At 34.3% G+C, this 13,083-nt stretch overlaps 1 protein-coding gene across 4 annotated transcripts in view; it reads left to right on the top strand.

The window, feature by feature from the left end:
• Ncc69 (sodium chloride cotransporter 69) overlaps positions 1 to 11,570 on the top strand; it is a 29,401-nt gene extending 17,831 nt beyond the window's left edge. The window contains exons 3-21 of one of the 4 annotated variants that reach the window (XM_036360589.2): positions 834 to 1,019; positions 1,084 to 1,198; positions 2,755 to 3,010; positions 3,581 to 3,834; positions 3,912 to 4,026; positions 4,086 to 4,225; positions 5,656 to 5,821; positions 5,888 to 6,030; positions 6,099 to 6,208; positions 6,295 to 6,430; positions 6,507 to 6,749; positions 6,811 to 7,050; positions 7,684 to 7,794; positions 7,858 to 8,077; positions 9,219 to 9,266; positions 10,145 to 10,242; positions 10,363 to 10,592; positions 10,679 to 10,905; positions 11,165 to 11,570. In XM_036360589.2, the coding sequence (XP_036216482.1) occupies positions 834 to 1,019; positions 1,084 to 1,198; positions 2,755 to 3,010; positions 3,581 to 3,834; positions 3,912 to 4,026; positions 4,086 to 4,225; positions 5,656 to 5,821; positions 5,888 to 6,030; positions 6,099 to 6,208; positions 6,295 to 6,430; positions 6,507 to 6,749; positions 6,811 to 7,050; positions 7,684 to 7,794; positions 7,858 to 8,077; positions 9,219 to 9,266; positions 10,145 to 10,242; positions 10,363 to 10,592; positions 10,679 to 10,905; positions 11,165 to 11,409 (3,283 nt within the window). In that variant the 3' untranslated portion in view covers positions 11,410 to 11,570. Of the gene's footprint in view, positions 1 to 833; positions 1,020 to 1,083; positions 1,199 to 2,754; positions 3,011 to 3,580; positions 3,835 to 3,911; positions 4,027 to 4,085; positions 4,226 to 5,655; positions 6,031 to 6,098; positions 6,209 to 6,294; positions 6,431 to 6,506; positions 6,750 to 6,810; positions 7,051 to 7,683; positions 7,795 to 7,857; positions 8,078 to 9,218; positions 9,267 to 10,144; positions 10,243 to 10,362; positions 10,593 to 10,678; positions 10,906 to 11,164 lie in introns of all 4 variants that reach the window. The other 3 variants (XM_036360592.2, XM_070110941.1, XM_070110942.1) reach the window with 3 other exon arrangements.
• The last annotated feature ends 1,513 nt before the right edge of the window (positions 11,571 to 13,083 follow it).

Genomic DNA, 13,083 nt, shown 5'->3' with positions numbered 1-13,083 from the left:
TAAATTATCTGCAGCAATTCTAAGAAGCAACAGTAACAACAACCGCAAAAACATGAAAAACTTATTTCCATTCCGTCTAATGGAAAATCGAAGTTCCTTATGTTTTATGGACCTTATCCGCCTGTTTGCACTGCGTTCTACAGCAACGAATTCACGAAAAGTATCAAAAGAGTTACCGAAATATCGTTCGATGACGCAGAAATCTGGTCCTCATCGTGATACTAAGTCAAGAACCAAAGGTTATACGAATGGATCTTGGCAAGCTTGGACCAAATATCTCATAACTATCAGGATTTGATTGTCTGAAAGGTCGCTATGCGATATAAATCTTAAACTTTTTTAGGGATATTGGTGCCTAACCCTTAATTATCATTTATATCTATATCTATGCTCTCTTCTAAAATCTCTCTAAATCATTTCTTCTTTGCACAAAACGTTTCTTCTTAGACGAAAATGGGGAGTACTATCGTACTACCTAAAAGTGCTGGCAAAATTGTTTGTCAGGTCTATCTTTGAAGTTCGTTAAGGCACTGAAGTGTAGTTTTTGAAATGGTTATGGATCACTATACCTCAGATGAATAACAATTCTGAAAAGAATTTTTAAACACAACGATTGTTTTGAATAAGAGACTAATAGACCCAAGGGTTATACCTAGATATTGGACTTCATAGGAGTATTCGAATAGTTCCTCCAATGGCTGTCGTACTAAGCTGAAACTAATGCAAAATCTCACTAACTAATATTAATTATATTATATGGTACATATATCTGTAATAAATATAAAGTATTTCTTGATTTTCACCAAAAATTGAATTATGTTCTTCTAAAATAGACAATCCATCAAAAGCAGTTTTCGTGATAAAGACAAACCCTCGAGGTTCAAGGATTCACAATCGCAAACAACGCGATTTCAAGTTGCGCCACAAAATGAAGAAGACTCTGACGACTCTAGTGGCACCAAGGAGGATCGTGAGTTATTGGACAATGAATATGATACGAAATATGGCAAAAGTTTTCGGTACGTTGAAATATATGGTATGTATATATTTGTATTCCTATTTAATAATTACATTTGCTTGTAGACACTTTACGCGCGAAGCTTTGCCACGTTTGGATAATTATCGAAACATCATGTCCATACAAGCCGCCTATCGGCCCACACTTGATGAGTTACACAACGCAACGCTCACCGGAAAGGTAAAATTTCGATTTTGAAATAATGTTAACTAAAATAGTCACAATGTTATGATTCTCTGGCATACTAACTTACATAAGCACCTAATTGAATTCATCTATAATTGTGTGCATCTTCAAAAGCTCGATTGTCTTCGTATATTCTTATTATTTATTGTTGCTGTTCTTTTACTATTTCTAATTGGTTTAGTGGGTTCAAAATTGCTGCATTTCTCACTGTAACCCCTGTAATTCAATTGCATGGCGAATAAGATTCCCTGGAAATATGAAGGCCTACATACAGACAGTTATACATATGTATAGAGATATACTATGTGCATTTACATTCCGATGCTGTGCGATTGAATATGAACTGGGGCAATTACTCCCAGCACAAAAGCCACTCATAATTTAATTAAGACCAATTTTTAATTGATGCGTCATTTAGTGAATTTCAATGCGCCATTTTGGCCTTTGGGCGAATGCTTTTAAAACGCTAAGACAAATCAAAAGCTCTGATGTGCTCAGTATCTGTTTGCATATGTAAAGGGTGTTTTTTTTTAGACCCATATTATGGTGCCACGAAGTTTGTAACGAAGTTTCGCAGAAGGAAACCTTGGTGGGTCTATAAATTATATATAAATGTTCAGCGTGACGTCTGTCTGTATATACGTGCACTAATCCCTAAGTATTCCAGATATCGATTTGAAATTTTACATACAGCCTATTCTCCTCAAGAACCTGCTCATTTGTCTGAAGCGCCGATAACGGACTACTAGGTTCGTTAAACCTCTGCAAGTTTGTCGCTAGTTCTGACAAGCTGATAGTGCGCATTTGCCAAAGTTAACGAAGAAGCTATTAAGACGTCGACATCCAAAAAGCCCATAATATGGGTTTCGATCCCTTCGATTAAAGAGCTCTACTTTAACGTCTGCAATTTTGCATCACTTTTTCCAGAAGAACCGACTGTATTTGAGCAAGAACTTGTTTTATGTTGAATTCCAACTAATCATTTTTAGCTGGTTTATCTGTATAGAAAATAGAATCGACTTAAACCCCAACCACAACCAGTCTAACTGAACCAATTCTAGCACCTGTAGATTTGTATGATTATGTGCCTGTTCATTTATATAAATCGCTTACCATAAGCTTCAATAAATGTAGCGAGATACTGCCTGTCGGTATCACCATAAACGGTACCATTGAACCTGGTTCCATCAATGATGGCTTCGGAACACCAACCACATTTTTAGACATTTTTTGGAATGCCAGCGAGCCTGAAAAGCCTCCTCAAGATTTTCTACAATCCAAAAAAATATTTTTCTTGTTTCCGAAAGCCTTAAGCAGGAAAGAACGGGAGTTTTGGAATTTATTTTTCATGATTTATAGACCTTACATCGCTGTTGAATTACTTTGACAGCTATGTGTATCTCTATGGAACCTTAAAGCTCTGAACACACCCTTTATATTTGTTTACCACTGTATAATGAATGATGAAACATTTTAAGTAAACTTATTATAATTAATAAATTAAATTATATATAATATTTAATTAAATAAATAATATTTGCATTCCACAGAGTGCCAGCTTAAATCGCAATCAGGATCCGGAAGCAGGCAATATGAATGGTGTGCTTAAATTCGGTTGGATTAAGGGCGTTTTAGTCCGTTGTCTACTCAACATTTGGGGTGTTATGCTATTTCTGCGTCTCAGCTGGGTCGTAGGACAAGCTGGTGTTATAGAGGGATTCATTTTGATTTTAACGACCACAGTGGTTACTGTTGTAACGTCGTTGTCAATGTCGGCGATTAGTACAAATGGTGTTATCAAAGGCGGTAAGTAAGATTATGGAGATACTGGAGATATGTATTAGGTTGTCTGAAAAGGTAAAATGTTGGTCCAATTTGAATATTGTCGTACGTATAATAATACGATTTTAACAAAAATTTAGAAGGTTGCCACATGTTGAATATTTTAAAAGAAAATAATGTATATGCAAAAAATACTACAAATTGAAGATATTGAGATGGCTAGCAATTAAAAACAGGGAAGTTGCCACCTGTTTAAAAAAGTTTTTCACCGAAATTGAAAAGATAAACGAGTTATTCAATGAGTATAAAAGTAACGAATTTTAAACGACAAATATTTTGGGGTAGCCACCTGTTTGCAATTTTATATTGCATTATTTGAAAAACCAAAATATGGGCATCAAACTAAACAGGTTTAAGAAAGATTTCTCTAAAAAAATATTTTTATAAGAGTTGCCACATGTTAACAAAATGAGTAAACAAAAATACAATATAATGAAACGCCACAAAATGGGTATCATAGAGATGTAATAAAGTTTAAGTACTAAGACATATGAGTCGAATATGTATGAGTCTAATTCTCCAAACTCTTCTCAGGTGGGACATATTATATGATATCACGCTCACTGGGTCCGGAATTTGGCGGTTCCATTGGTCTTATATTTTCACTGGCGAATGCCGTAGCCTGTGCCATGTACGTGGTGGGTTTCTGTGAATCTATGTTAGATCTGTTGCGCAGTTTCGATCTCACTATTGTTGATGGCGGTATTCAAGATGTGCGCATTATCGGTTGTATAACCATAACCATACTACTTGTTATTGTTGTCGTTGGTATGGAATGGGAGGCGAAGGTAAGAATAATTTACAAAAATTATTGTACATAAGTATATTTCGTAATGTTATTGTGTATTTTTTTAAATTACTTTAGGCCCAACTTGGTTTACTCGTCATACTGTTGGTTGCTATAGGCGATTTCTTGATCGGTTCATTGATTGGACCTAAAAGCGAAGTGGAAAAAGCTAAGGGTTTTATCGGCTATAATTGTGAGTGTAAAGTTAGGTTTTTTTTGTATGATTTATTCTTCATTGCTGTTGTCGTTTAGTTACAATCTTTAAAGAAAATCTTTTTCCCGACTATCGAAAAGAAAATGGCGTACAACATGATTTCTTCTCGGTAATAGCTATTTTCTTCCCGGCAGCTACGGGCATTTTGGCAGGTGCTAATATATCTGGTGATTTAAAGGTAAGTCAATCGTTAAATAATACTTAATAAGAATATAGATTTAAGAATGTGGATTGCCACATTTTGAAAAATTTTACTCAAAAGAATACATATATGAGTAAAAAACTACAAATCGATGGTCTTTTAGACGGTTTATAGTTGAAAATATTTTGGAAAAGGGTGGCCACATGTTTCAAGCATTAAATTCAATAAAATTTATAATATAAGCGAATTATTACGATTTGAGTATACCTATGTAAAATGAAAGACGTGTAAGGAGACAAATAACGATTTAGATGAGCTGCCACCTGTTTAAAATTTTGGAGCCAAAATATACAGGTTTTATTAAGATTTCTGTTGAATATATATTTCAACGGTTTTCATATATTTAACGAACTTAACTTAGTTTTTATCTAAGATAAAATTAATTCGGTAGCATCGGAGAATACGTTGTTGTCTTAAACAACAACTCGTGCCAAATTTCCTGAAGATACCTCGTGAAATGAAAAAGTTTCCGATACAAGTACTTGATTCCGATTGTTCAGCTCGTCATGCTGATCATTTATGTATATATTTTATAGGGTATCCGACGTTTCCTTCTAGGTGTTACAAACTTCGTGGCAATCTTAATATAACCTGGTCAGCGAATAAAAATCGCATATAATATATACTTGTAGTAAGCAACAGTCAGTTTTAAAACATCTTCCTTTACTATAACGTAGTAGTGACTATCTTAGGAAGAGGGATGGCACGTGTGGTATATGCTTTGAGCTACTGGCATTTGTAAAAATGTTCGGCTAAGTAAAAAATTGACAGAGGTCATTCGACGACAACCATTTTTTTTTTAATGGAAATCATAGATATATTATCTTCAATACATACCAATATGCTCAGATAAATTTACTTAGGAAAATTATGATTTCTTCCGCATATGGTTGAAGCTATGTAATATTTGGCAAATTTACACAGCTTAAAAATAATATAAATTTGTATATATACGCTTCGACGCTGCTTTAGACGAGCAGTTGACTTCTCAATGCCCCACTTTTAACCGATATTTTCGTAATGAAATAGTTAAAAATCAAAAATTCGGGTTCGGAAAAATTTACCATATTTTTAATTTTAAATTCATTAAGTTTATATTCTTGTTTTTATTATTACTTTTATACCCTGATTAGGGTATATAAAGCTTGCCACGAAGTTTGTAACACCCAGAAGAAAATTCATGAAATTGATCATATATTGTTGTCGAAGGCAACGGTACAGTGCCCGAACAAACTGTTCAGATCGAACCACTATAGCATATAACTGCCATACAAACTGACCGATCAAAATCAAATTTTGTATATAATCTTTCGATGCAACCGAAGTGAACGTGTTTTTTCTTGTTTTATTTAAATTATATATAACTTTTTTTATTATTCATTTTTATTTATTTTATTTTTATTTAGGATCCACAAAAATCAATACCAAAGGGAACACTCTTAGCCATCTTAATTTCTACCGCTACTTATCTCTTTATGGTTCTTGTTTGTGCTGCCACAGTGGCACGTGACGCCACCGGAAACTTGGCTGACATGGCAAATGACTCTTTTGCATTTTTGAACTGCACACCAGGTGAGTTAATTTTTATTATTAAATATTGTCAATATTTTTTTAACAATATTAATACTTTAATTTCAGGTGAATGCCATTACGGTTTACAAAACTCATTTCAAGTCATTGAACTTGTTTCTGGCTTTGGACCACTGATCTACGCCGGCTGTTTTGCGGCAGCCATTTCATCCGCCTTGGCCAGTTTGGTCTCAGCACCGAAAGTATTTCAGGTATATTAAGCATATTTAAAGTAATTCATATGAAAATATTTTACTTTGTGTTATGTCATTCTATGTAGGCGCTGTGCAAAGATGAGCTCTATCCAAAAATCGTGTGGTTCGCCAAAGGATACGGCAAAAATAATGAACCCTTCCGTGGCTATGTGCTAACATTCATCATTGCTGTTGCGTGAGTCTTATTTTTATTATATTAATATTTATTATAATATAATTTATTAATTTTTTTTTATATCTCTCGCTTCTTTCACCTTTCAGTTTCATTTTAATCGGCGAACTCAACTTGATCGCGCCACTTATTTCGAACTTCTTCCTTGGCGCCTATACGCTCATCAATTTCAGCACCTTCCACGCCAGCTTAGCCAAACCAATTGGCTGGCGTCCAACCTTTAAGGTACTCACATACCTATTTTCACCATTTATTGTATTTTCAAATTAATGCTCTACGTTCTTTGAATCTCTCCCTTCAGTACTACAACATGTGGCTTAGTTTAATAGGTTCGATACTCTGTGTGGCCGTTATGTTCCTTATCTCTTGGGTAACGGCACTCATCACCTTCGCCGCTGTATTGGCGCTATACTTAATCGTCGCGTATCGCAAACCCGATGTTAATTGGGGCTCGACGACACAAGCGCAGACCTACAAGAATGCGCTAATATCAGTGCAGCAGTTGAATAATGTGGAGGAGCATGTGAAAAACTATAGACCGCAGGTAAAAATAAAATTACAGTTATTTAAATGCGCCATTATGCCAACCTCTTACATCTGACTAGATCTTGGTACTGTCGGGATTGCCGAACACACGTCCAGTGCTCGTAGATTTTGCCTATATGTTGACGAAGAATCTTTCGCTACTCGTTTGTGGGCATGTGCTGCGTGGTACGAGCTCTCAGCGTTATAGAAATTATTTGCTAGACCGAGCCACTACATGGTTCCGTAAACATCATGTCAAAGGCTTCTATTCACTCGTGGATGGCGAAGATTTGGAGGCAGGTACGCGTGCTCTAATGCAGGTAGGTAGCTAAAAAGCACGTAAATTCTCAGTTTCAATGGTAAGGCCAGTCCAAAACCCTCAAAGAAAGACCTAACTTCGACAATTTATTCTGAGAGTAAGGAAAACTAATTTCTCTCATTAAAGATTTATTAAATATGTATTTGAGTGTATAAAGAATTGTGATAGAAAATAGTGTTTGCTAAGCCAATCAAAGTGATACTGAATACCTTTTCAAGAGGGCTTCGACGGACAACGGTGATTCTATCGTGCAGCCTGAAATCAAATAAAAAGCTGGATTTTAATCTACATAAGACTTGGAAGTAAATATTATGTGTTTAGTCGATATGCGCGTTAGTCTCCAAATACTACCGTCACCCGATTTTAAAAATGCAGCTTCGTGAAATACACATTCAAATTTTACTTTTTCGTACTGGGGCTGACTGCGCCGAAAGTTTCGACATTAGCGCCAATTGGAAAGGAAAAAGCTAACCTTTTGCTTTTCTAGGAACTGAATAATGTTTTTAGGACCCTAAAGTGCGATTTTTGAAAATTTTGGACTAGCCTGATCCACCGACTAAGTGTCTTTTATTTTTTATTTTTTACATATTTCTCAAAAATTAATATTAATCTCTTCATTTATTCGACTCCAAAGGCCTCCGGTATTGGCAAACTTAAGCCGAATATTCTGCTTATGGGCTATAAAAATGATTGGCAGACTTGTGATAAGAAGGATTTGGATCAATACTTCAATATAATGCACAAGGTGAGTGGAAAATTGCAATCTCAATATTCTCAAATCAAACTTTTCCCATTATATACTTTTCAGGCTTTGGACATGTATTTATCTGTTGCTATTTTACGTTTACCGAATGGCCTCGATTGTTCGCAGATTTTGGGTGACGAAAGTAGCGTCGCCAAAAATGTGAACGATATACCACGCACGCTCCAGCCGAATGAGAGCTCGGCCGATTTGATGTCCGCCGATAGAAGTGTGCAGAATGGTCTAAGCGGCAGTATGGATTCGCTAAGTCGCAATGTTTCACAAGGTAGCGTATGGCTCTATAGCCGCAAGCCACTGAGTCATTAGTAAATACTCATTATTATCACGTGTATAGTTATCTGCGCACATATTTGTTATATAAATATGCAATTGCATATGTAAATTCGCATGTGCAAGTATTTATTGTGATAAGAATGCCATTCCGACAATATTTGAATTTGCTAGTTTATAGTTTAACGACTGATGAGGGCGTAAAGTCAAATATGAGCTTTATGAGCTGCTGTTTGCTGATGCAAATAGAAAATACATTAAGCAGGGTCGGTATTTATAAATCAAAAAAGTTTACCATCAGTAAAAAGTAGCATATTTAGCTTGTAAGCGATCTGCAAAAGAACACTCGCTAAAACGTAGTAAAAGGATTATCAAACTGTTGTAAAATACATTAAGCAAGAACAGTTTTTTATGGGTCGATCTTCAAGAAGCAAAAGCAAAAGAACACTCGCTAAAAAAACAGAAGGAACAGCAACACAAGTTCGGCTATATTTTCTGAATTCTGAAATTACGATTAATATTCTGGGATGAAGAATTTCACAAAGAAAAAAAATTATACAAGAAAAATTACAAAAAAAAAAATATTGCCTTAAGTCTCGAAACAACAATTTTACAATTAACATCTCAACAAGTGTTTTTATACCCTGAGACCAGAACGAGATTCTATAAAGTATGTATATATATATATAATGGTCTGCGTGACGAGTTGAGTCGATTTAGCCATGTTTGTTTGTATGTACGCAAACTAGTTCTCAGATATCGATCTCCCCTGAGATATCGATCTGAAATTTTTCACACATCCGTTTCTGTCCAAGAATCTTCATATATATACATATATTCACAGATAATTTTCAAACTCTTAATACTAGCATGTTTTTATTATTGTATTTTTTTAGGTAACTAATTCGATAAGCCAATTTTAAATTTTAACTAATCATTTCTTTTATTTTATATTTCTATATTTTTTGCATGGTTGCACTTTTGTTATTAATATTTCTGAACCTCACCCTTATTGTCTCGATGTATATACACACCAATATACTCTTAAAATCCGTTATCACCTGATGCACATGTACCACATACCTATTTACATATCTACACATGTAAATGCACTGCATTTGGCGGCTCAATTGTAGATGCTGGTGACTCGCCTAGAACAGAGAACGGCTTGAAACAATTAAAATGTAAGTGGCATGTCAAATCTTATGACTTATAACTGTATATATTTCTTATTTTATATACTATATATATGAATGTGTGTTAAAGTAGCTTAAATCGACTTGCATTAATAGTGATAATTCGAGCAACTTAATCGAGATTCGATGTTAATTTGCCTTAAACCATAATGTTGAATATGAAGCTTGAAATTACGAATAAATACGACGAAAGTCCATATTTATACCCTGAACAGGGTATATTAAATTTGCCACAAAATTTGTAACACCTAGAAGGAGCGGTCGGAGACCCTAAATAAGCTGAGTAGATTTAGCCATGCCCGTCTGGCTGTCCCACAGTCCCTCAGTTTTTGAGATATCGATCTGAAATTTTGCACACATCCTTTTCTTCTCAAGAATCTGCTCATTTGTGGGAACCGCTGATATTGGACCAATATAACGTACAGCTGCCATATAAACTAAACTAACAAAATTTAGTTCATGTATGGAAAATTTTTTTATTTGAAAAGATACTCCCCAAAATTTAGTATAGTTTATTGTTTAAAGCAGCGCTACAATCTCCGAACACATTGTTCAGATCGGACCACTATAGCATATTGCTGCCATACAAACTGACCGATCAAAATGAAATTCTTGTATGGGAGCTTTTTTATTTGTGAAGGGTGTTATACCTGCGGTGCAACCGAAGTTCACGTCTACCTTAGTACAAGTCGGCTTACTCTATTTTAACATATTACCACAGATATATGAGTAAGGCATACCTCTAATGTAAAAAAAAAAAAAAATTTCAATATTACGTAATAATTTGAAAAGTAACTATCGTACCTTTTAAAATAATTTAGAAATTCAAATCTAATTACTTAAACAACTTTTGTTTCTAAAAACAGCCTCCAGCACCAGTGATTTATCCTTCATGGCAGGCACCCAAGTTAAAGAAGTTTCCGGCTTACCCGACCCAGTGGATCCAAAGTCACCTCAACTATTGGTGAGAGTGAACCTTGAAACAAATATTTAAAAAAAACCCAATATTTCTTAATTTAATGATATTTGTTTTATAATATAATTTACGACCAATAATTCATAAGCAAAATATTGCAAATTTTAGACCAATTCTCTACGCAAGTCTAAGCTGAAGCACAATGACCCCGCTTCATTGTATAAAGGCCCTGGTGGCGCAGAATTACCAAAAGAAATATTAATGGAGCTGTCGCAGTTCACGCGTAAGCGCAGTCATGCCGTTATCGATGTTTGGTGGCTATACGACGACGGTGGCCTAACCCTACTTTTGCCTTATATAATCAGTACACGACGCACATGGCAATCGTGCAAATTGAGGTGAGTACAATAATTTAATTGTGGGTTTATATTTATTTTTCTACTATATACATATATACAACTAATTGTAATAATTTTTTTTCCAGAGTATACGCTTTGGCAAACAAAAATTCCGAATTGGAATTCGAACAGCGTTCAATGGCTAGTTTATTATCGAAATTCCGTATCGACTACTCAGATTTGACGCTAATACCCGACATAACGAAGAAACCACAAGAAACAACAACGGCTTTCTTTAATGAGCTTATCAAGGAGTTTGTCGTGAGTAGTGACAAAGATAATGTGCCCCCAAATGTGGCAGCCGATGATGAATGTGAGTGCACTTTTATGTGTGTAAATATTTGTGTTTAATTTGGCAACTCGCTTCATTAGAAAGTATATATTTATAATTAAAAATATAAATAATATAATTATTATTTATAATTTTCACAATATTTAAAATCAAGTATTGGGGAAATAAATAAATAAATTTATTCAAATAAGCAGCTTAGCTAAAACGACACAAACACATATGCATTTAAATATAAATTAAATTTTCTAATAAATATTTATTTCTATTAAACCTTTTGCAGCAATAATCACCGACGATGATTTAATGGCTGTACAAGACAAAACTAATCGTTATCTGCGTCTGCGCGAATATTTACACGAACAATCAATGAAGTCCGATCTGGTCGTGATGACGTTGCCAATGCCCCGTAAAAATATTGTCTCGGCACCGTTATATATGGCGTGGCTGGAGAGTTTGAGTCGTGACATGCCGCCTTTCCTCTTCGTGCGCGGCAATCAAACAAGTGTTTTAACCTTTTACTCGTAGAAAATCGCACCTGAACTCATACATACATATGTACATATAAAAGTTGTATGTGTGTATTGATTTATGTACATATATACATATAGAACAATGTATAAGTACAATGACACTTTGTAAGTGCTATGTGCACAAGCACTAAAATAAATCAAGTTTCATCAACTGTTTTCGCTGTTCTTTTGTTTAACATATTTTATTTATTTAATTTTATTGTAATGGCAAAACATGTAGAAATTACCTTTTTAAACTACTTGCTGACGTAAAAATAAAATTAATTATTATGTATGTGCATCTTCGTAAAAATTTTAAAATTTTTCTGAAAACTGAGTAAAACGATATATTAAAGCACAAAATGCTTAAATACGCTTTGGCGAACTTTAGTGGAGTTATGTTTTTTTTTATGAAACAGTTAAAATCTATTTTTAAAAATCAATTATATTATGACATTTGAAGAATATTCGGTTAAATTTTAATGCCGAAATATTGAATAATAAGGGCAATGGCAGCATTTACTCTGGAGCTTCTCGGAAAAAGGTTGAATTGTGGTGCCTCATAACTCGGCGTTGGATCTTCTAAACTCAAAAAATTATTATCGTTATAGTGTTTTTCGAAATTTAAATTTTTCACTTTTTCGAAACACTTTGAGGGAAAAACGCGTTTTTTGCGAACAAATCGATTATTTGTTATCGTAAAATGAAGAATATTGACAAACTTAAAAATAAAACTTCAGCGTTTTCACGTAAATTATGTATAGAAATTTATATTTGTTTCCAAAGTTTCTAGGTGAAACACAGGGAAAAAAAATAGTGTTCAAAATTTCAAAACGATCGGCGCAGTAGCTTTGAAGTTATGAGGGGCATAGACTTCCAAAACTTAAACGTTTGAAATTTGATATAAAATACTCTTAACTTCGTCAATTTTGCTCCAATCGTTTTGGAATTTAGACACAACATTCTTGTGTCTCATAACGGATTCATTCAAGGCATTCGAAGAAAAACTCTACTACCCCATTAAGACATTACCAAGTAAATAATTAAACGAATCTCGACTACCCTGATGTATACTTATACATACATATGTACGTATATCCGCCAAAGGAATATTATTGTTGTTATAATAGTTCAGTAATCCATATATTTCACATGTTGACTGTTCTTCTCCTGACCCACTTATCTTACCTCTACAAAATGTATTGTCTTGGTCTGATTGAGAGTCATAAGAAAGATCCCAATGGCATAGAGTGGTCTATTCATAGCGGTGAAACGAAGAACAAAGTTGTCCGACGTCCCCCAGTGCTTCTTTAACCAATACATATCTGTAGTGCCCACTCACTAAAGAAATTTGATTGTTGTTTTTTTTTTAGTGATAGATATATTCCCCAACAATTTTCTAAGAATTCTGGTAAGTTGTCTAATTTATTGTATAACATCCGACACTCGTGGTAGAGGTTGTCGAAAATTGTCGAATTTCACAAGAACTTCCTAATAATGAAAATGAAATCACCCCAGATAAAATAATAGCATTTACGAGTTATTTTAACTATAATTTCATATTCACTGGCTGGCTAATTTATATTTATAATGAAAATATTTGCCTAGCAACTTTTCTCCGATAACCGCCAAATTCAAATTGCGTACCGTACGCATAAAATATTCTGGAATATCTATCCATGCACCCTGT

This window comes from Bactrocera oleae, chromosome 6, assembly GCF_042242935.1.
Source record: "Bactrocera oleae isolate idBacOlea1 chromosome 6, idBacOlea1, whole genome shotgun sequence".
NCBI classification, from domain to species: Eukaryota; Metazoa; Arthropoda; class Insecta; order Diptera; family Tephritidae; genus Bactrocera; species Bactrocera oleae.
Note: the sequence above shows the minus strand (reverse complement) of the source record. Positions and strands in the feature narration are given on the sequence as shown.